General features: G+C 41.5%; 1 protein-coding gene across 1 annotated transcript in view; it reads right to left on the minus strand.

Annotated features, from left to right (window-relative positions):
- Positions 1–23,988, minus strand: part of dip2ba (disco-interacting protein 2 homolog Ba) — a 43,139-nt gene continuing 19,151 nt past the window's right edge. The window contains exons 2-38 of the mRNA XM_058642532.1: positions 21,410–21,481; positions 19,816–19,971; positions 19,567–19,692; positions 19,007–19,243; positions 18,784–18,912; positions 17,952–18,071; positions 17,341–17,538; positions 16,985–17,076; positions 16,793–16,903; positions 16,006–16,129; positions 15,593–15,702; positions 15,130–15,232; positions 14,854–14,918; positions 14,649–14,742; positions 14,280–14,399; positions 14,031–14,145; positions 13,220–13,359; positions 12,954–13,090; positions 12,390–12,470; positions 12,163–12,290; positions 11,623–11,737; positions 11,322–11,523; positions 10,984–11,096; positions 8,730–8,810; positions 8,448–8,571; positions 8,209–8,330; positions 7,732–7,843; positions 7,204–7,313; positions 6,560–6,690; positions 6,310–6,478; positions 5,750–5,920; positions 5,518–5,579; positions 5,345–5,402; positions 5,143–5,217; positions 4,801–4,975; positions 4,255–4,378; positions 1–3,729 (exon numbers count right to left, since the gene is read on the minus strand). Coding sequence (XP_058498515.1) covers positions 3,477–3,729; positions 4,255–4,378; positions 4,801–4,975; positions 5,143–5,217; positions 5,345–5,402; positions 5,518–5,579; positions 5,750–5,920; positions 6,310–6,478; positions 6,560–6,690; positions 7,204–7,313; positions 7,732–7,843; positions 8,209–8,330; positions 8,448–8,571; positions 8,730–8,810; positions 10,984–11,096; positions 11,322–11,523; positions 11,623–11,737; positions 12,163–12,290; positions 12,390–12,470; positions 12,954–13,090; positions 13,220–13,359; positions 14,031–14,145; positions 14,280–14,399; positions 14,649–14,742; positions 14,854–14,918; positions 15,130–15,232; positions 15,593–15,702; positions 16,006–16,129; positions 16,793–16,903; positions 16,985–17,076; positions 17,341–17,538; positions 17,952–18,071; positions 18,784–18,912; positions 19,007–19,243; positions 19,567–19,692; positions 19,816–19,971; positions 21,410–21,481 — 4,655 coding nt within the window. The 3' untranslated portion in view covers positions 1–3,476. The remainder of the gene's footprint in view (positions 3,730–4,254; positions 4,379–4,800; positions 4,976–5,142; positions 5,218–5,344; positions 5,403–5,517; positions 5,580–5,749; positions 5,921–6,309; positions 6,479–6,559; positions 6,691–7,203; positions 7,314–7,731; positions 7,844–8,208; positions 8,331–8,447; positions 8,572–8,729; positions 8,811–10,983; positions 11,097–11,321; positions 11,524–11,622; positions 11,738–12,162; positions 12,291–12,389; positions 12,471–12,953; positions 13,091–13,219; positions 13,360–14,030; positions 14,146–14,279; positions 14,400–14,648; positions 14,743–14,853; positions 14,919–15,129; positions 15,233–15,592; positions 15,703–16,005; positions 16,130–16,792; positions 16,904–16,984; positions 17,077–17,340; positions 17,539–17,951; positions 18,072–18,783; positions 18,913–19,006; positions 19,244–19,566; positions 19,693–19,815; positions 19,972–21,409; positions 21,482–23,988) is intronic.

The raw sequence follows: 23,988 nt of genomic DNA on the forward strand, positions 1-23,988 counted from the left end.
TGACAAAGCATTTGTTTTTTTTATTTGACATGAAACACATCCAATGACAGAGTGACAGTGTTCTTGCCAAGTAAGTAACATATTACAAGTTATCGCACCATTGACTAGTTCAGAATGTCTTTGCTGCAGCTCGACGATGCATAGTGAACAGACAGTTGTTGAGGTATACATTGTGGGCCCTTGAGTTTTTGTGACTTTTTTTTTTTTTCTTTTCGTGTGAAAGATCCTAATTTCATTACCTCACATGTACATTTGCATTTTGTGCTTAGAAGAACTTTGGAGGTTTGAAATGTACACAACATGACCCCCGAAAACAGGAAGCTGACTTGTGTTGTCCTCGTGGAGTTGCCTGTCGAGAGACATGGTGACATGGGAAAAATGTACACAATAACGGCAACTGAAACTGAAGATTATGACGTGAAAATAATAACGACTTATTTTCACGCAACAATGGCATCCAGGACGAGACGTGCGGCGACATTGGAGGACAAAAGTCTGTCAGCTTTCCCTTATTGAATAGCACCGATGTCTATTGAAAAGGCTTGAAGGGCAAAAAGGAAATTATAAAACTTTATTAAACCTTGTCGGAGTGAAACAGTAGCAACAAAGCGTTTATTACACAGTAGCTCAGAAGCTTCAGTTTGTAATTCTCACTCGCCTCAGATACGGGTTCGCTCGCACGTCGTCAGTGTCCGTCACTGAATGGAGAGTGGTTTTATCGATGTGCTCTACTAAGTCAAGCTGCTTCCAATCCAAACCAGCCGCTTGCAGACGTTGTGCTCTTTCAAAGAAAGGAAGATATTGATGGAACCCAGATTATATATATATATATATATTCAATTCCAAATTGGATGGAGAGACCTAAAAATACAGTGGAGGCGACGTAACAAAAAAAAAAAGAAGAAATTATAAAATGGTTTAATATTCTGGTATCACTTTCTTACAAAGACAAACCTTGTTGCACCAGAAAAACAAAATATAACTATTAAACTGGACATACACACTTGACACACTCCGCTCCTGAATGCACACGCACACGCACACACACACACACACACACACATACAAATGATATTGGGAAAGTGCACATTGTTCCTGCCAAAAATAATCCAAAACCTTTTTTGTTTTCTTTCTTCCTTTCTTTCTTTCTTTTCCTCTTTTGCAAAGTGATACTATTAAATTAACAATACAGTCAAGTATGAAAAGATCAGTCAAGTTTTTGTTCAAATTGACAAAGTTCATTTCCATCTACACATGAACACCAGTAAAACAGTATTTGACCTCTAAAATGCAGTAAACAGACAAACATCCATACCCTCATTTATCGCCTCATTTTTAAATAAAAAAGGAAAATAAAAGGAGGACTCTGCCAATTAAAATCACAAATTGCTTACTGATTACTGTTCATTCTCAATTTCTACTCAGTGTTATTGACATTCAGAGAGACTTAATTAAAGGGTGATGGTGAAATGAAAAAGGCATGACTCAAACTGGAAAAGACGAAGACACCCCCTCGTGTTGTCCTCTACAAAAACAAATAAATGATGTGAGAGTTTTTGCGTTATAAACTAGCACCTGGTTCAGTGTGTACTCATGCTTGATTTTGCTTATTTTTTTGTTTATTCATTAGACCATAACCATAAATGGCTGCAGTCGTAAAGTCTCTGACCTGCCGTCTGATCACTTACATTTATCTAATCACATTAAAAGACAGATGGTGGGAAACTACACACAGACTAAAAGCCAGCTGCTAGTGTCAGTTCATTATCCCGTGGAACTCTGACCTGCTACTTTGTTTTCAATCATATTACACAGTCTTCATCGGCTCAAATGTCATCTCGACTAGAATATAATCCAACGTTCCTCTAATCTGAGACGTTTTGAAAGCTCACCGGCATTGCACGTTATGTGAAGTTGACCTCGAGTTCAGTTTCTCTGGCTGCTGCCGTCATTACAGCCAGTCCTGCCCCCGTGTATTGACATTTCATTTGAACTAAGCACCTGATTTTGTGACCAAACAAAAACCTGACCCAAGTTTTTTTTAAAGAAATGGTTCAACATTTGCCACTTAATATTCTGTGTATTCACAGAAATTAGAGAAAAAACAGCTAGCCAGTGCATTTATGTATCCAAACAAAGATGTTTTTGCTCAAAAATCGTGCTTTTTTTTTTTCTTTTACTTTGTATTTTCATACAAATCAACCTGTTAATATTTTACTTGTGTGATACACAAAGAACATGGATATACAGCATATCATGTCCAACGACCTGGATTCATGAATACAATCAAAGGGAAATGGTTAAAAATGTTTTTTTTTGTTTGTTTTTTTAACCTGAACTGAGTATTTAATTACCTGGGTGAGGGGAGACTCAGAGAAACCTTCCAAGCAAACCTTCTAGATGCTTATTATTTTGCCTCGCATGCATTGCTAAAACATGAAAGGCACAAATAGAGGTTAAGTGCAGTCTAAATGTTCAGCAAGAGCAAAGCAAAAGCATCCGATTCACTGCTGATCCAGCACCTTTTTTTCGTTTTGCTGTTTTTGGCCGATCAAACCTTCAAATCAGCGCGCACACTTAAAAACAACAGGCAAAGCTTCAAAAGTTTTCACTGCAACTTTGATTTTCTTCTTGAATTTAGTACTGTCAGAATCAAAATGATGATGTCATGGATGGACTCCTACTTACACTGGAAATGTGTGGTTTTTTTTTTATTATCTTTACTATAAGTTTATGAAGAGTTTTTTCCTGCACCAACATATTATTCAAGTGTATGTTTTAGGAGATGATGCGATGATGTCTGCTGACAAAGACGGTGTTTGACGGGAGGTGAAAGCCACAGTGCACCTGGTAGGAAGGCTCTCTCTGTGAGCTGCACTTCCTGGTGGCACTTGTTAATACTGATGTGGATTTGCTGGACATGTGGGTGTCCTCTTGAGGCAGGTGAGACAGAAGGTGGACTCAGAGGTGCGAAGACTTAAAAAGTGTAAGGGGGGAAGTTCCAGCTCCTCTCAGCAGTTCCAGTTCACCATCCTGCCATCAAGAAGCGAGTGGGTTAAAAAAAAAAATAATAAAAAGGATAAAAACCAAGGAATGGAAGGAGGGTAGATTTTGTTCTTTGATGAAAGGAAGTAATTAAAAATGTAAAAACATGAAATTGAGACGAAGGTGATGAAGGACGCACAGAGACGATGAAGAGCATATTGCCTCCAGGTGACGGATGTGTCTACTCTTAAGACGAGAGAAATCTCAGTGAACCTTGACTGAAGTGGTTGAGCAGGTGGAAGCAAAGAAGAACAGTTTCTGAGAGGGAAGTGCAATCAATCGCTGGTACTGTGCTTGCATTCCCAAATTGTTCAGTGTTTTGAGGTGAACACCAAGGGGGGGTTGCCACTGAACGCACCCCCCAATGCTTTATCCCTCACGTCTGTCCTCAGACCCCGGCTCAGTTTCCTGCATCGGTTGGTGGAAGGTGTTCACATGTTGTAGGCCACATAGATGGGGTCCAGTTGGTCTGCCAGGAAGGAGTCTCGCAGGTGCATCCTTTGTTTCTCTCCTCTGGAGTTGATGGGGATCACACCGGGGTCCACGATGACCACCACCCCGACAATGAGGTGATGTTCCTCCAGCACCACGTTGGTGACAAGGGGTACCAGGTCCAAGGCCTCCTGCTCTGAACCGCTCAGCTCCGCCACCACCACCAGCAGGTTGGTCCATGTAAACACGGCGCTGAGTGTGTACAAATTCAGTTATAATTTTGGTGTTCATGTCTATATTTGTATTTTCTGTATATACAAGTATGTAAAGACAGCTATACACTCAGTGGCCACTTTAATAGGTACACTTGTTCAACTGTGTGTAAATATCTAATCAGCCACATTCAAAGCCATTTAAGTGACTGTGAATGTGTCATAGTTGAGCCAAACTGATGAACTACTGGGATTTTCATGAGCAGTCATCTATAGAGGTTACAGAGAATGGTCCGAAAAAGAAAAAATGTCCACTGAGCAGCAGTTTGCTTTAAAATGCCTTTTTGATGCCAGAGGTCACAGGAGAAATGCCAGACCAGTTTGAGGTGACAGAGAGGCAACAATAACTCAAGTCATCTGTTGTTCCAACCCCAAGGTTTACAGAAGACCATCTCTGAACACATTAACGTGCCACTTTACTAGGATGTTGTGTGTGCCTAATAAACTGGCCAGTGAGTGCACGCCACGATGCACACGATTAGTACAAGAACAGATTGAACCTCACCTTTCTGCGATGCTGCGATGGGCTCGGGACACAGATGTCTCAATGTCGATGGGGTGATAACGCAACCCCCTCAATTCCAACGTTTCATCAAGAGAGCCGACCACAAACAAGGCATCGTGACGATCTGTGGAGGAGAAGGACAAACGGGATGGGCGACGTTGGAAATCAATGAGCAAAAGTGACTGCTGAAGGTGAGCGGTTTGATTCCCTGCCCAGTATAGAAGTCAAAGGGACACTGAAGACGATGAACCCCAAATTGGCTTCTGATGGCTGTTTTCATCAGTGCGTGAACAGAATGTGTGAGTGACACAATGAAGCACTACACAAATCAATGTGTGAATGGGGATATGAATACGGACTAAAATGATTTATATATTATATATATATATATATATATATATATATATATATATATACTGTATATATATATTTATTAACCCTCCCCCAAAAGTGAGTACAGCGTTATAGCAACAGTATAAATGCTATTGTGTCATCCTATACTGTGTTTATAACTCTTTGGTTAACGTTTATCTATTGTCGCCTCACCTCCACTTGCATCTAGCAGCTCAGTCCTCTTGATGAAGCCCAGGTAGCCCGTCCTGGCCCACAGGGTGTTGGGTTCCCCAAAGCTGAGTCTGGTGTTGAAATGATCCGCCTGCAGGCTCTCTTCCCCATATATGGTGTAGTAGCCACTAGCGCTATGAGGACTGTTCACCCAGATCTAAACAAAAGACAGAAATATAGGAGGATTTCTCTTTTTGTGACCTCTAAATATCTGTGCTAACAAATTCACCCAGTAGAGAAAATAATACAAATAAATCAATGTTCAGAGGAAAAGGATGAGGAGAAAAATATTTATACATCATTATCCTAATAATCCTCTCTCACCTCTCCAAGATGTGAATCTCCCAATGGGCCTCTGGTCTCTGGGTTGATGATGATGACCCTCACTCCCGGTAAAATCTTAAAGGAAAACACAGAAGAGGCTTTAGCTTTAGGGATAATACAACAGCTTTTATTACCTCTCTGGGTCTGTGGTCAGTGTGACCATTACACAAATGAGTTCAACTGGTCAATAATCAATACTTACAGTGCCCGACTCCATGAGTGGAAGACTCTGTGGCGCTCCTCGCTCCACTAGCCTCACCCTGACAGACGTGGACAAAACAAAAAAGACAGACATTCATTTTTGGATTTGATCCGTTTGTTTTCATTATTTCCAACCATATGATGACTGCAGTTGCCATTGTAACAGTGACTCACCTGTCATGACGCAGAGACTTCATGTCAACATAGACAGTGGAGGGGTCTGGTCCAGCTGTGCCCTAAATACAGAGAGGAAAATAAATAACATGTAATCCAGTTCGAACATTGAGCAGAACCAACTGTGTAAAAGCTCAACTAAAATTAGTTAAATGAGAGCTAAATAATAATGAAAATCACAAACATTTAAGGTAAATAGTGAGCTGATGCAGTGTGTCTGTATGAAACCAACCTGCAGACCAATGGCCAGGTTGACCCTGGAGCCAAAAGCAGTGCTAACGGCGCGCGACGACAGGCCGAGGTCTTTGAAGAGCTTGGAGAAGGACTGTGTAAGAGACAGACGAGGCCGCTCCTCTGCTATCACCACACAGCTCCGCACACATGACAGATTCAGACCCCTCGCCTGGAAACAAGAACAGATGAAGATTAAATATGTAAACAATAAGTATGATGTGAAGCCTGCTTCAAATGCTCCCAAACCTGTAACTGTCCTTGAGTATACATTTTCTATTTATTGTTTTTATGATTCCAAAAGGAAAAAGGAATGAAGAAATATTTTCACATGAAAAGCTGCCGCTCATTTGCTCTCATTAAACCTTTCTTAATACCACGATTAACAGGTGTTTATTAGTTGCCTTACGAGATGGGATTCAAATGACAAACTGATGCATCACCTGCTGTTACTAGTGTAATGACAGAAATTACAGAGCAGTTATTTTTGTGCTGTTTCACAAAAATGACTGCACAAACACAGTGGGAGTGTGTGTGTGTGTGTGTGTGTGTGTGTCTGACCTTCAGCATCTCTGTCTGGGTGCCGAGGCCTTTGGTGCAGAGCTCCATGACAGAGTAAGAGCAGAAGGTGTCTCTGATCTTGTACTGACTGAGCGTGCTCAGCCACAGAGGCAGTGAACTCTCCAGCTCCAGTGGAGGGATAAGGATGGACTGGTGACCTGAGTAAACACTGGACCAAAAACACACACATTACAGCAACACTGCCACATGTAACCATGTAAATATGATATTCAGTCGATGTGTGGGTCACCTGGAGAGGCACCAAAGGACGAAGCCCAGGCCACAGTATGGGTCCAGACAGATGGCTATTTGGCGTGAGGAGTAAAGTTCACACTGCAGCTTGATGGAGCGGCACAGGGTACTGATTGCGGCGTGAGACATCTGCCGAGGAAATGTATAAAAACAAAGAATATATTCAGTCCGGTTTCCATGTAAGGGTAATCCATCTTTACACACCCTTTACCTAACTTTCACTCCACCTCATCCACTCCGTGTGTGTGTGTGTGTGTACACTCATATGCAGCCTATGAATAATCAGCGGATAATACTCTGCAACTGTCAAACGAGCATTTTTGCTTGAAATGCACATCCCAGTATATTTAACTAACATTTACCTGTATCTGTATGATTTTAATAAAATTTCACAGAATGTCTCAGAAACATGAATTGCCCATGGCCAAGAGGAAAGAATCTGTGCGAGGCACCAAATCACCTATTGCTCTCCGAATGCAGATAAGTGCTGCCCAATGCTCCAGCACCCGGCTTGTGTGTGTGTTCACTACCGGTGTGTAATAAGGAGGGGTCAAATTCATTACCACTATTTGGTGTGTGCACAAAATGACTCATTCTAGTTCTAATGAACTATACACTAGTCACAAAGCCCTGTTCTTTTACCTTAACTCCAGTCAACATGCCCGTGGTGGACACACTGAAGTCCAGATAGGCCAACATCTCCGCTGTGGGAGGTTTATAGATGTGCGGAGGCCGCTTCCTGGGAAGATCATCTGGGAGAAGAAAGGAGGAGATTTTTATTTATTTCCCTTTTGGACAAAAATAAATGATGTGTACTGTCTTTCTGTTGGTTTAACCATTTGCCCTCATGGATTTGCTTCAGCCTTAGAACAGTTCACCTTGTGGAGTGGGAAGATGTAATATTTTTATTTAGGTGCCAAAAAAGGTGTCACTTTGAAAGCTCAACACGACTCATGTTTATGTGCAGCCTGCAAGAAATGCACTGTTTACTACAGTTCAGCGATGGGATAAAGGTAAACAGGACACCTTGTGGCCAAATGGGGAACATACAGTATTTTTAAGGCTCGCGATTGTGTGTGCATACATGATTACATCATTCTTGTACCAACATATTCCATCTCTCTTAACTCATGCACATTACATCTTAACTATCACAATAGGGTCCAGCACCTGTATCAATGATAGTGGGCCATGTCTTCACATTGACACTGGCAGCAGCTTCCCTGGACCTGAGGATCCTCATAAGAGGCTGGGTGGTGAGGATGCAGGCTGCTTTGCTCACCTGTGACACACAGCAAACACAAAGAGGTCGTCATCAAACACAGATGTTGGATAGAAAAAAAAAAAAACATACATCTGAGATGTTGTATAAAAGCCATTTAGGGTTTCCTCCATGGAAATCACTCACTGGGTTAATAACAAAAAGCTCTACACTGAGATTGCGTGGAATTGAGTTATTGCATATGGGCACTTCAATATCTACTGATAAATGTGAGGGACACCTGTCTGTCTAATAACATTATTTACGATCACCATTAATAGTTGTCTGAAAAAAACTTGCTGTGGTAAAATACTATATTTCCACCACTTATTTTATTATTATTCTGCTGTATGTTTAGTAAAACACTGTCCAGGTGGTACACTCACATCGATGATCATGCGGACAGTGGGCAGAGTAGCAGCCAGGTTCTGTGGGTGTGGCGGCCTCACTGTAACAGGAATAACGCCCGCATAGAGACAGCCATAGAAGGCAGCTATCAGGTCGATACCTGCAGAGGTAAACAATGAGAAAACCATTCAAACACAATCATTTTAACCAGCAAATTTGTTCACTGTTGGCTGTATGTTGGCCGTCAACAGAGGATGAGCAGCGAGTCTATGTTTACCTGGGGGATAAAGCAGCACTACATTGTCTCCTGTGTTGAGGCCTCCTCTCTCCATTAAGGTGGCTGTGATTTTTTCAGCTCTCTTGTGTAGTTGAGCACAAGTGGCTGTGCACACTGCTACCCCCTAGTGCAAAAACAGAGGAAGTTAACTAACCTTACAACAGACAAAATGGATTACCATTAGTATTAGGTAACAATTTCCGAGACAAATATATGCATTCTTTGCATATATGCAAAATGTTTGAAACTTTGTGTGTGTGTGTGTGTGTGTGCTTCTTCTACCTTGGCATTGAGCAGCACATACAGCACGTGGTCTGGGTCGGTTTGGGCTCGCCACTGCAGCGCCTCAGACAAGAACTGATGCTGAAAAGGCATGAAGAGTAATGTGTCATATATGCCATCACCTAAAACACCAGGGGTCAATAAATACATCTATAGCACAAACTGAAATTCTTACAAATGCACATCGGTGGCAAATAATAATACATATACAAGGAATCAGAAAATAGACACAAAGAAAAGCCTGTAAACGGTCAGATATCAACCGTGCTCTCAGTGGCAACAGACACATTTACTCTTTTCACACAGACTTTGAGGACTGTGAAAGACATTTTGAACAGGGCATCAAATACAGTATGTCGTTTGACCTCTCACACAGACACAAGCACAGAGGACGGGAGTGTCCAGAGAATATTTTTGCCAGGTATCATGCTAGGTCCATCTGTACCTGGCTCACTGTCAAAAACTAACGAGCTATGGGCCTTTCAAACTAAGTTTAATGATAACTTTTAAAAGCAAAGAAGTAGATGTTAGGACAGCAGTGGGTCAGCTGGTGTTAGTACACCCACTGCTCTGTTTGTTGTGGAAGACCCTATTGCTCTTAATAAAAGAGATTGTGAGTATGAACACTATGTTGATGAAGGACTATGGATTTAAATAAATGCTATGATGGACAACTGCCTTAGATCACAGTTGGGAATAATTGACATAGACCCAACTCATATATTACACTTTATGTCTTATATCACCGTGTAACATGGGCCATTGTATGAGTGTGGTGTCTTATTTCACATTACCATTAAAGTCATAACCTTACTTTATTACATGGACCAGTCTTGTAGTATCTGTTTTGTTTCTTTTTTGTGTGTGTTTAAAATTGAATAAATGAAAAGCAAAGAAGTTTCCATTGACAAAATTAAATTAGGTTAAATTAGAATCCACTACTTGTTTTTTACATAAGCAGTGTTCATTATATTCATCATGAGGAAATAGTCGGTGGCAGTGCAAAGGACAGAATAGGACAGAGAAAGAATTCATTTTAAGACAGAAGAATATGAACATTAGGCAGCACAAAAAGGCAAAAAAAAAAAGTCAACACCATGATGGTGTACTCCAGACATAAAACACACAATTTACAACAGTGTCACAAAGTTGGCCACATTAAAATCTCCAGCTGGAGTTGTCCATTGTACCATCCACTCGCACAGGTCACACTCTGCTCAACAATAAATCTGAAGTGACATCATGCAGACCGGCTGCCCAGACTACTCAGAAAGCCATGCTACACACATGGGCGCATCACAGTGAACACAGCGAGCAGAGATGCACACGAAATGTTCCTGTTTGGTACTATATAACTAGATATAAAGCGTCACATAACCTATTTACATGGTGTGTAATTGCTCACATATGCCATTTATAACTGCACAACAAAAACTGTACATGCAGGTTCTGTGAAAGTAAATAAACTAATGTTCACTTACAGAATTAAAACTGACTTAATTTACTGCTGAGCCAGTAGTTTGGCAAGTAGGCAGCTGGCCAACTCCTATTTTAGAAGATGATAGCATAGAGAATGTGTGTTACTCATAAATGGATGATGCCATTGACTTCCTTATTTGTATTATTTTTGATAAAGTTGGGTACAGCCAAAACTGTAGCTGGAGGCCATCAGGCTGTCAGGGCTGCACATCTGCAAACACATCTGACCGACAGAAGCAGCAGAAGCAAAGGCAAGTGGGGGCCAGACTAGAGCCTTACCATCATGGTGGGCCACATACAGAGCTAACGCCCAACCCAAGCAAAATAAAGGGAGAACAATAGAGATTTAGGAGAGGACATTAATGTGAAAAGATTTATCATAAAGAGAAAAGCTGCAGAGCAACAATCATTTCATAATATGTTATTTTTGGTTTCTTTTATTAATTATTTGTTTTGGTTATTAAACCTTTTAAAAAAAAAAAGTGTCACAGTAGAGCCTAAGGTGATGCAATTAAATGCAGAAATGTAGTGATGTTAGGAGTTGATTCATTTCCGTCCAATCATTGCAGCTCCATTAGTGTGTTCTTATTCAGTGTAATTTACAGTGAATAAGAAACGCAACGCCACTGTTCACATGTCAAGTTAATGTTATGAGCACTCTGGTTTTCTGAAAACATTAGCAAATTAAAGTCTATAAATTATTAATTAAGTTACAATCATTACAAAAATTCTGATAATTATTTTTGGAGTCAGTGTGGTGATATGGTTTCAGTACCTTTCGCATCAGGTCCTGGTCCTCCACCACGCCCAGCTCTCTGCCTGTAGCCTGAGCGATCCGTTTCCCTGCCACCAAGTTACCAACCAACATAGAAGCTGGACCCACATCCACTGTGCAAATCAGACACAATAAAATTCAGGTAAATACACATTTTTGAATAACCAGAGTCATAATAAAACAGCACAAACCCTGCATAGAAGAAACAAAAAAACATTACATGTGATTTAATTGATTTCATTAAATAATAATCAGTTGACGTGTTTCTGGCAGTCTTTCCTTCCTGCAATGTTATAAACAGCAGTAACCACTAGTAGATATGGTCAGTGTCAGCGTACCTGGCTGTTTCTGTCGTGGTTTAGGCATATTGGTAACACAGGTGTGTGGGCACATGAGGATATTACAGGGATGCAGGTTTCCTTCCAGAAAGTTCTGCTTGGTTTCACAGATGTGGATACCACCAAGTGGCGTCTTGGGGAGGGTGTTGGCTGGGACGAGGGCGAGGCAGTACAGGCCGACCTGGTGAATACTGTCAATGGCCTATGCAAAGAATACGCAAGACAATGAAGGAGGAGAGGGTTGTGAGTACACCTATATTAAATCAGCTTTAAAGGAGACTCGAGCAAATGTGTGATTTACCTGCAGTACTCGACTCATCCACTGGAAGCTGTCCTCCTCACTGGCATCAGGCCTCTGCTCTGCCACAATCACTATCCTCTCATCATAAAATACTGTCACTGAAAACACAGCGATCCTGCAAGGAAGTGAGCACAAACTTTTTATTTTTCTATTCTATATTAAACTCAAATTAAATGCATGATATGTGTGAACCAATCTGTCAGTACTTTCAAACTGTATATGACACTATATTAAGCAGCCACCTGGACTGTGTGTCATTTATTTAATTACATTGTTCCTTAAATTTAGGAATTGTGATATTGTGGATTGTTAGATGACTTAGAAGACCTGCAGAAACCTTATCAATGGATTACTCAGTATACAGGGATCTACTGTACAAGCGCTACTCCTTTTACTCACCATTAACATACCACAAATTGTCATTGCTTACATGGAAATATTTACTACTGGAGTATTTAGCATGACCTGTGCATCCATGTGCGTCCATGTGCACATTATCATGTAGTGTAGATGAACAGAAACAGACACTCAGTGTCTCACCTCCCCCTGTAAACAGTTTTGACAGGCTCCACTGCAAGTGCGGTAGCCACCAGGTCATCCGCATTGTGGCGGCGCCCGCTCACCAGCAGCAGCCCCTCAATCTTCCCCACAACAAACACCAGACTTCCCTGTGGAGCGGACAGATTTAACTCAGCAAGGACATAAAAACCTGTCTCCTCACCTGTATTATACTGAATATCTCTGATTATATTTTGGTGTAAGCTTACCGGTCCAACAAATCCAAGCAGACCAGTCCGACTAAAGGGAATTTCTCCAATGGGTGCTCCAGCTTGGTTAACAGGGATCACCTATAGAAAAGCAGTGCGATCAGTGACTAGAATAAAACACACGTAGTAGAGCAAGTCACCCTGCTGTTAGATTTCAAAAGTATACCAAAAGAACAGTGATATATAGGTATAATTTTACTATTGTTATTGTCTATAAAACTTCACAGTCACAATGGTCATGAATTAAGTTGAGAGTCATATGAAGTGTCTTCAGTTCATCAAAACAATGCATTTATGTCATGAAGTACAGTGGGTGGCTCCATCTAGTGGTTCATTTGAATCAGTGCTTCTTTCCAAATCATCCATTTTCTAAACCGGCTCGTAGTACTTAGGGACAGGGGTACACAGCAACTATTCCAAAGTATTAACATAACTTCTTGACAAGCTATGTGTTGCAGCAATCCACAATTCTTGTCTCATATACTGACAGAAACTGAACATTGTGATCCCCGATTAGTGTAGAATGAGACTAATGTGACCTATTGCTCTTAAAGTTTGACAGACCTCAAATGTGTTTTTGGTGACTCCAGGCAGACCATAGTACATGGTGCCTCCAGCCCGTGAGTTGATCACAATCTCTCCTATTTCATCCGTCTTGCACAGCTGAGGAGGCCCGTCTGGTTTCACAATGCACATCAGAGCTAAAAGACACAAACAGTTCTGACGTCAAAGAAGGCATGAGAAAACCTAAGATAAAGTTATAATCCACAGTAAATGTGGCAGCAGTTAAACTGAAGCAGTGCCAGTTTAAACCAACTGCAGTTGCTGACCTCCAGGCATAATATGGCCCACATCCTGAACAGTGAGAGCAGAGTTTTTGTCCTCTGTGTTCACTCTGATCACACTGTGGCTTAGCCCGCCCATGGACAGGATGGCCCTGGCAGGCAGCGGAGCTCCTCGTGCACCAGGCCTGTGGAGAGGGAAAAATGGAATTAACCTTTAAAAAAAAAAAAAACTGTACATATACTTTTATATTAGAATTACCACATGTTATTTTTATAAAAGTACATTTGACTATTCCTTTTGTTCCTATACAATGACATTAAAACAGAAAAGACAATGTCAAAGTGAAGGGTCATCTTCACAAAGAAATAAATATGGCATATTAGTTATATTACAAAAAGTACACCTTACTGTAGATAACACTCATTCATAAATTGATTTATGCTTAATGCAGGATAACTTATTTAAGCTTTATTTTTTGATCTTCATATAAGAAATGTGAGATGTTGTTCGGAGATGTGACTACATCAGTGACTGGTTGTGTAAGACAGTTGGTGGCAAAACCACAACTCTCTGTTTACATCCGTCTGTTCCTGTCACTGGGTCTCAATACTCTCACTTCCTGGATTTGTGGTTATACAGGTACCAGTTACATGATGGGTGTTAACAACATAAAACGCAATGACAGTTACCTAGATTTTACTCATAATAAACTGTAACACACAGAAGTGACTTGTTATTATAAGTCAGAATAAAAGGACTATAAAATAAAAAAAAGTTAAAAAAAAAAGTCTACAGTTCACAGGTAAACTTAAACTAGTTTCAGAATCCCAATAATGAGAATGTAGGATGAAGTACCTGCGTATGGCCACAGTCAAGGCCTCAGGTGACGTGGCACATGGACAAATGACCTCAGGCTTCAGACCATGAGACTGGAACACATTCAGAAAGGCGTCACACGAAGACACAGACCCTGGTGACAAACAATAAATGAAAACATTACCACAGTCGGACAGACATATTTAAAACTGACGACAAAACAAAATGACTACATCCAGCATTTTTCTTTTATTACAAAAGGATGATATTTGTGTAGAAATGACTCACATGGGTTTGCTCCATCTGCCACAATAAGCATACGTATAGAGGACAGGTTGGTGTCTCTCTGGTCCTTGTGGGCCATCATGGCCCAGTGGAGGTCACGGCACTTTACCAAGGCCACACGTGCTGTGAAAAAGTAAGAGCGACATGCAACATAAGGTAGGTCCATCAAAACACAATCCCTGCAGGCTGTTTCACATATACATTTTTGCTTGACCAATTTCCCTTGATGAGTTTAAGAAAAATAATGCTCTTGGAAGTGAACAATTAATGTCTAATTCTGTCATTATTACTGTATTTTGGATAAATTACACTAAAGAAACGGAAAACATACAAACGTGAACTGTAAAATTTAGATTTGCATATTGGCTGAACCTTTGTGAATGTGGACCCTCTGCACCCAGGACATCGGACAGGCTTTCATCACAGCATATGGCACTGTGATGGTGTGGATTCTGTTCATGACACTCTGCAGGGGAAAAATAGAAACACATTGTCAATTCCATGCTGTGCGCCATACCAAAGTTACAAAGATCAGCTGGTCTGGCTATACAATACAAGCTGCCACATTTAGTCTCACCGTTAAAACGCCATGCCACAAGCCCATGTCCTTCTTACAGTCCAACACATTGACTAGTGTCTCCCCTAAGAGAGTCAGAAAACTATGATTAGGATGACTAGGTCACTGGTAGCACATTTCATAGCTTGATAGTTCTTGAGTAATAATAATGTATAGGCCTTGCTGCAAATTAAACATAATGCTTACAAGCTAAAGAGTTGAGCATTGTTGTAAAATCTGTTTTAATGCTTAGTTTATAAGGCTCCGTCATCTCATCTCACACACACATTACCGTACCTTCACAGTAGTTACACGCCTGGGTCAGGGCTTGACAGTGGGTCAGCATTGAGATCTTGGACACAGCAACTCCCATCACTGTTCCCTCCTTACTCGCTTTGTACTTTGGCGGAAGAGACAAAAAAAACAAGGATAAAGAAAATAATAATTATTTTATTTATTCTTTTGTTTGTGCCTGACGGTTAAGACTGGTTTATACTTGGCGCAGTGTAGCTGGTGCAAGGTGGCACACGCTGAAGCATTGGACATGAAGGCCCCAAAAATTGTTGCTGTGTTAGTCTGATTAATTCAACCGATTTACATTAACTTCTGTGGAGCAGTAATGCATGTCCCAAGGAATTTCTTTAGCATTGTACAAGAAAGGGTGCCACTCCTGATAATAAGATTAATAAATGGAAATATGAATGGAAACCTCATTTTTCTGTTGTGTATCAGTTAAATCAATTGGATATACAAAAACTACCTCAATGTATGCGGCGTCTGTGTTGGCGGTGGGGATGTGAGGCTGCCAGTCTTTGGACGGTTTGGTCAGGTACTTGGTGTCTGTCACTACCCATTTCATCCTTGGCCAACCTGTTGAATAAAATCAAAATGCCACAAAAACAACTATTTTAGCTTACATACAAAAAAAAAACCAAAGTGCATTTAGGTCAACTAATTTGGAGCCACCACAAATTGACAACATTCACCCTGTAACCTCTGACTTCAAGGCGAGCAGCCAATATTTAACACGCAGAGTGATTACGCAGCTAAACACTCGCACATATTGCCTCTAAATTGGCCTTTGAACATATCATATTTAATGAGTCTAAATAACAAATCCCAAAGAGACTAAAACTGAGATCTTGCTGAGATGGCAGATTTTTGTTGGCTGACCTTTGAACTGGATGATCTCTCCGTTCGGTGTCTTGGGCAGCCCTTTGAGACACACCTCACTGGTCAGTGCCAAACTAACACCACAGCTGCCCAGCAGGAAGCCAATCTGCTGGCTGCCAGCATCCTGCAGAGAGAGAGACAAAAGTGAGGATATGTATGACGCACAGAGAGACATACACAAATACACACAAACACACAACTACGACAATTAAAAACCATGTTGTCAATAAGCACACAGCAAAACCTCTTACTGTCAATTTGTTGGTCAATGAGGCATTACTTACACTATATATATATTTTTATTTTTTTTAAATTATTACATTTTAGTCTCTCAACCACTTATAGTGCCTACGTCCTGGTTTGCCTTGTTCCATCACATATTTTGTATTGTTGGTGGTCTGTCTTTGTTGAATGGAAGACAACATACGCTGCTTCTCCTTATTTTGTGATATTGCCGTTACTGTTATGTTTACGTTTTTTTCGTGAACTTGGGTAGTTTGTCTTATTCCATCAATCTGCCCAGGGACCACATATACAAATTTGTCAATGGATACATTCGGGCATATTTACTATTTACAAATGTGCAATAAATTAACAAACAAACACAGTGATGATTCCAAGCACATGCACTGGGGGCCACAACCAACAATAGTTAAAATACCCAAAAATGTGTTTAGTAGCCTCATTCTTAATCCATTTATTAAGCTCTTCTATTTGACAAAGAATTACTAAATAACTGTGTTTCAAAGTGATAAATACAGTGTTATTCACTTAACAACATATTTACCTGTCGTGACAGTGGTACTTCAATGGGCACAGGGATGACCTCAGCTAAAAGGCAGCCGTAGAAAGCCACCCAGAACATTCCAGGGTCACTGTTGGGATACACCAGTGCCACCTGATGGACAGACAAACATATTTCCTTTATCATGTTCTTCTATCACTTAAATACAGAGTGGCAGCTGGCTGACAGACATACCCGATCTCCAGGTTGTAGGACAGGCTCAGTCTTGGTGCCTAGTTTGTTCAGCAGTGTATAGGCCAGCTTCAGACTGCGACTCCATAGCTTGCCTGCAGAGAATAAAAGTGAGTGTTGATTTTAAAAAGTCCTGTTTGCTGTGTATTTACCAAGGATTGATGTTGCATAACTGATCGAGGGCAGTTCAACTTCACATCCCACCTCCAACCGGGGACGAAAATGAAATGTAGGTGTTATTCCTCTCAGGCCAACATATATCTATTCAGCTAAACCAGCTCATGTAGAACAGCTTCTCAAAATCACATTACGTTTTCAGATTAAATGGTCGACATGCAAGTTATTGAGGTGGTCCTCACCATATGTGAGTGTGTAGAGGGGTTTGCCAGTGATATCCAGAGCAGTGAGGGCAGGACTCTTGGCCTGTGTGGCTCCCCAGCGGGCCAGTGCAGCCTGCAGGGCAGGAGGCCAGTTACTGACCACTCCAAGGGGCTCCCCTTTTACTGGGATGATTTGACGTCCCTCAGGCTTTGGGGTGTTGGGATCGGGCCGGGGAACTGGGCATTAAAAGAGACACAAATAAATAGATAATAGACACAAGAAATAAGGGGGTAAACCAGCAAAAACACGATGAGCAACATACAACGATATGAGCCTGTGTAATTAACAACTTAGCGATGAGTAACCATGTCATTTCAGTGTAATTCCTGACCTTTGGTTTAAAATTCCTCTTCCTAGTGAAAGATTGTAAATCATTTGGGTATTTGCTGTTTCACTTCACTAAATTCTACATAATAATTGGCACATCTTAGTTATAAATAGTAACAATATATTAGATGCAAAAAACACCCATAATAAAATGATGCAATCCATCCAACAGTAATACATAGTATTGTTTATCAAAATAAATGGGATGCTGGAACTCGTATCATACATAATTTTGATTGAATTTTGATGATTTGAATCTCACCTTCTACAATTTCCTCAGAGTCATCAAGGAAGAATTCACTGAGTGGTGGTCTTTTGGGCCGTTTGAGTGTGTTCAACAGCTGTTGTATCTTAGTGGACACCCTGCTGTTTACAGGCACACCTAGACAAACACCAAAAAACAGCTACCGTCATAAACATATGCCAACAAGCAACCAAAATCACACCACACAGCCACCCAACACATGCAAGCCTATTATAACACAAAACACTATCACACACCCTTGCACAGGCACAACCGAATGCACAAGAACCAAGATCAGAATGAACAGCAGGAAGGATTCAAAAGGTTTTTGAAGAGACATGGAGTTGACAACCATTAGGAAAACCAACAGTAGGAGGTTCTCTACAGCTACACCTACAACACGAGACAAACAAATAAAGACAGATAGACAAACTCCAGGTTGGAAAGCAAGCCGAGTTGGACCTCTTCAGCATCCCTCCCCTTCCCAAGATTTTGATTTATATTACCTTTTCTTTTTCCTTTTTTAAATCAAAGGCAAGACAGGGACAGGATTAATGGACCCAAAAGAAAGAACACAAAATCTCTGTCAGTAGCAGCATTCACCATGAGGATGATTCTGGATGAACATGGGTAGATTTTTAAATGATCTGAACACTCCAACCATCAATCCGTCACCACAGTGCTGTGAGTCACACAGTTAATGCAAAACAGAAAATGCCTTTCATGACTAGGATTCTTCTCCTTCCTGATTTAAAGCAGGAACCAATTGCCACGAACCAAGATTTTTCTCCACACAGTGACAGCATCTTGCACCTGACTATACAACAACCATTTGCATGTGTTACTGTACCATCAGCAGTATCCAGCATGCTGGAGCGGCTCTGTCCACGGCTCATGCCCCTGACCGCTGGGGCCAGGTCCACCCTTGACCCTCTGTCCTGGGGAGTGGAGGACGTCACATCTGGGGGGACACTGTTTTCTGGAGGAGAACAGAAGTTGAGCGTCTGAAGAAGCATATCAAATTATTGCTTTTATACATGTTAACACAGGAGCTAAATATCAGTAAAGTGTACCTATGCGTGTGTGGGCCAGTACATCTGCCAACAAGGAAATTGCAGGTTGAAGTTGGGGCTGTGGTTGAGTTTTGGGCTCTCCATGGGAGAGGGTGGAGGATGCAGACGAGGACGTGGAGGAGCTTTGGACGGAACGGTTGATCCAGTAATCAGGGCTCTGCAGGCTCTGGGCCAACACTGCACTGAGAGCTGCCTTTCTGCGCAGTGAACCCTCATCCTCTGATGCAGAAGATGTGTCTGACAGAAAGAGAAAGTACGATAGAGTACTGTGCAAAAGTCTCAGATCACCACCTGCTTTGCTATTTTATGTCTGTTAAATTCCATGATCGCTGGCATTTGTATTGTGTGACTGGTGAGTGGTGTGACTGAAGGTTGGTCGCTGCATGGTCATTATAGCACTGCTAAAACAACAAATGTAATGGTGGCCTAAGGCTTTTGCACAGTACTGTACATGCTTCTGACCAAACAATTCAGTAGTGTGGGCAGTTGCTGGACCAAAGGTCTGAAGCCATTCGGCATAACCACCAGCGCACTGACTGTGGGACACTACAGTAGCTTACCTGGTGGTGTGCAGGTATCTATGGGAGACTGGACAAAGGCTGAGCGTCTCTTGGTCGGCATGGGCAGCGCCATCTTCTCCTCTTTGTGCTTGGCCAGTGCTGCCTGCACAGCCTCCGTGTGGATGTCTACAGTAGAGAGAGTAGAGTGAGAATGAAGAAAGTCCGGCTCAATCTACTCCTGCAGGATGGAGTTATGTATTGTGCTTAATAATTTGTTCAGGAGTGTTTTTTCATGTATATGACGTGTACCTGATCTGTAACGATCATCCCTGGCCCCTCCGCTGCGATGTGCACGGTGGTGTCTGGAGGCTGAAGAGGTGGAGGGGCCTGGGGCCTCAGGACTTGGGCTAGGGTCAGCACTGTGGTTTGGGGAAAGCTGGACATCTGGCAGTGACAGATCCACATCTACACAACACAGGTAGATGTATAGAATGATTTATCCATGAAAGCAAATGGAGGACAACATTAACAACAAAAACAATAAAAATGAAAAGATACACAATTAAACTCTTGTTTTCAAAATGTTATGTACATTTATGAATGCATATGATGCCTGGAAAAGGTTCTTACAGACAATATACAGAGCCTCTCAACATGAAGTGAGATAAGACATTTGTGCTACTGATGCAGTTGGTACTGTAAATGGAGTAAATTAAACTAGGTTAGACTCAAGCAAATATATTTTTAGTCAGTCATTTTGTGCTCCCAGAGGACCTAAATCCTTGTGGAGACGATGGTTTGGAGGGGAAAGCGGGGTTGTGTAGAGATGCAGGATGTGACATTTGGATCTTTAAAGCTTCCCAGTACCCAATGTAACATCCAATCAAAACTGATCCAAAATAGAACAGAAAGTAGAGCCAGCTTAAACCACAAATATTGTATAACTTGAGATGTGTGCACTATTCACAGAGCATGCAATATGTGGCAGCTTAAACCAAAATAAACCAAGGTTCAACTCTCACGAAAGAATATTAAATATTCTACTTTTTTAGATAAACTCACATTTACACAAAGAGGGGTTTATTTTTCCATGTCAATGTTGATGTGGTGCAATTTAGCTGGAGGAAATAGCACATCCTCATCTGAGGGAGCTCAATGAGGAAATCCAAACAAATCAGCTAACCAATGAGGACAAAGGTTACTGGCTCATGTGCAACTATGGTACTTCCCTAATGGGGGGACTGCCAGTAAACACTGGTTAAAGGGAAGTGTCCACATGTTCACAAACAGCAGCTATAACTGTGACTGTTCCTTTCACCCACACGCACACACTTAGAAATGGGGGAGTACATTTTGTTTTTTTTTGGGCCATTGGAGTGGCTCAGTGGTTAAGACCGGTACCCTGTGTGCAAAAGACTTCGTGGTTGCAAGTTCAACTCCACCCCTGGCAGGTTGTACTCAATTACCTTGTAGGTCGCCTTGGATAAAAGTGTCTGCTAAATGACATGTAATGTAATTTTGGATGTTACTGCAGTACCACTTTTGGCCACTAGAGTGCCACAGAAAGCCACAAATTCTCTTGGAAAACTTGGACAAAGAGAATTACAGACACACTGGACAGTCAATTACATTACTTTTGCATGAAGCTAAAAACAACTTGACACTTGAAACCACACACATCAAGTTGTTTTTTTCCAGCATAGTTCTCCAAACAGACTGGAGAGAAGCATTAGGGATGTCACTTCCAGCTTAAAATATGATGTGATGCAATTATTTGAAGTGTCTGAATCTCAGAGTGACCAATGCCAATAATTCTGACAGAGGAGGTGATACTTACACAAAGGAGGGGATTGCTTAGAAGAGAAGAGGATACGACAAAAGGGAGAAGAAGAGTTAGTCTTACTTGGTAAATGGGGGATGTAGGAGGCCAGCAGCTTGGCTCTTTTCTTCTCATAGCCCTTCTGCGTGATGTCACCTAGGATAGAGGACAGCGACACCACACTGTTATTTTAGTCATAATTACCACTCAAACACCAGACAACTGCGCACACACAAACAAACACATGAACCAGATGAGGTACACACAACTCTGCTCTGATACAAACACACACACACACACAAAGCCTGGTTTCCATGACTTCAAAGGACATTACATTGACTTACATTCATTTCCTGGAGACTTAGACTAACCTTAACCATACCTACTACTGGCCTAACCTTAAGGTTTCTGCCTTACTATGTACAGTGTCTTGATATAATGTATGCTGTGATTTGGCACTTTACAAATAACATTGAGATGAACTTAAACCCAACAATAACCTATTTGTGTAATTGTGTAAACAGATTTTGCCCCCACAAAATTAGTTATACCTAGAAAACACACACACACACACACACACACACAAAGGCCACTGTAGCTAATACCTTTGCAGCACTTGAGTCATATTATAATAATCCTATTTAAACTAAATCTACTGAACTGCACATTTTGACGGCTCAGTCACTTTACAACAAGGCACAGAGATAACGCCATTGTTTTGCCTCACATTAGCCGCAGTGGACACATGACATGTGCACAAAAACCTCCTCCTGACTAGCAAACCCAAATATGATTAGAACAACTTAACAGATAACTGTGCCAGGCAGAAAACAATGGCAAAACTGAAGGCTGTCGAGAACAGTTTGGGACAGTATGCCGAGTAAAGTGGAAGCCATGTGAGCCAGTTTCACATGGGACTCAACCATTTATCTTCTTCACCTACCCCCCTCTTCTTCCCACCCAGCACCACCCCTTCCTCATTCGTCCTTGGACTGACAGGAGTCCCACTGCAGCCAGAGTTTGTTGGAAAGCAGCAGAGTCAGTTCAGAGGCACAAAGTCCACTTAACTGGGACCCCAAAACACACAAATCTGCTAGCAAATATGTATGAAAGACACACCCTATACCAGGCCCATAACCAACTTCATAGTGGCCCAGCCTGTGGTTCCACCAGAAACACTGAGAAAAAAAACGCGAGATACTTTTCACTGTCCCTCAAAGATTCCTACACACATTTCTTAAGTAGCATTGATAGTTCTTTTATATTCTGTTATAGGCACTTTATGTGATATGTTTACCTTACTTCAAAGAGAAACTTTTTGATTTCACACACTTTGAGATGCACCTGAGATGACAAACGCCTTTATTTTTTTAATTAAAAGAGTTCCAGCTACTCCATACAGTTAACTGACACACATACACGATCTCTCATTTCTACTCCTGAAATCTCCCACAGTCTCTCAGTTCCCATTCGGTGAACAGTGATAACACTGCATGCTATGTCAAGTGCAATGAGCCAAAGAGCTGCTTATTCTCAGTCCTCCGACACCTCCACCAAACAGAGCAATGACAACATGGAGACCCACGCCCAACCTTCTGACAGAGAGAAAGAAAATCAAAGATAAGGGAGAGGGAAAGTTCGGTTGGAGAAACAGTGAGTAAGAGGGGAGGGAAGAGGAAAAGGCAAACACATGGTGAGTGTCATTTAAGGAAGCAGGAGGGAACATGGCCCAGTGTATGTATGAAACAACAATGGAAAGAAAATTAGCGGAGAGAGGGGGAGACAGAGTTCAACAGCAGATTGGAGGGACGTGAGCTGGATAAGCCAGCACAGGGTGGGGAGTTCCATGTGTGACTCAGATACTATGTTGTTGCTTAAAAGCTTTCTCACATTCTCCTCTGGTGTGAGGTGTTTGCCTGAATAAACAACAGAATCAGAAACTAGAGCTCCCTATGGATTAAATATGTAGATTACCAGTATGAGTTGCAAAATGTATGTCTCTTATTTCAGATCCTTGCTATGCAGGAAACTAGAGGTTTCACAACACTGCAAAATGTGGAAAAGGTGGGAGAGGGAGGGAGGGAGAGAATGGGTGTGAGACATTTGCAAAGAAAAAGTTGGTTAAGTCATAGAAAGTTTTACAGTAAGAGGGATTATGATTGGATACAAAGAGGATGGCATGTGTTCAGCTCTGACCTCATGCTTAGAAGTCTGGCCCAAAATCTACACAAGATCAAAAGCACAGCAGCAAATGTGCATCACAGACTCTTTTACTTTGTTTCTCCATTCCTCAGGCATGCTGCAGACTTGTTTATAAAGAGGAAAACACTCACAAAGAGACATGCAAGTGGAGCAATCAACAAGTTGATTGTAGTGGACTGGAGCATTATTGTTGCTGGAGAGTGGAAACACGGTTCTGTAAAGCCCAGTTCTGGTGCTCCAGTGGGGCCAGAAGGGAGGGAGGGAGGGGGGTCATTAACACAGACACAGGCGAGTCTGTGTTAGTGCAGAACATAACAACAGGGACAGACTGGCACGATCATGCTGATTCTGTGGCTGGCAGTAGGCAAGGAAACTCTGAGAGTCTCTGGGTTGAGAGAGGGACTGTGACAGTTGCCCCAAAAAAAAAAAGAGTAAAGGCTGCAATTTTGTACAGCAAGAAT

This window comes from Solea solea, chromosome 11 (genome assembly GCF_958295425.1).
Source record: "Solea solea chromosome 11, fSolSol10.1, whole genome shotgun sequence".
Taxonomy (NCBI): Eukaryota; Metazoa; Chordata; class Actinopteri; order Pleuronectiformes; family Soleidae; genus Solea; species Solea solea.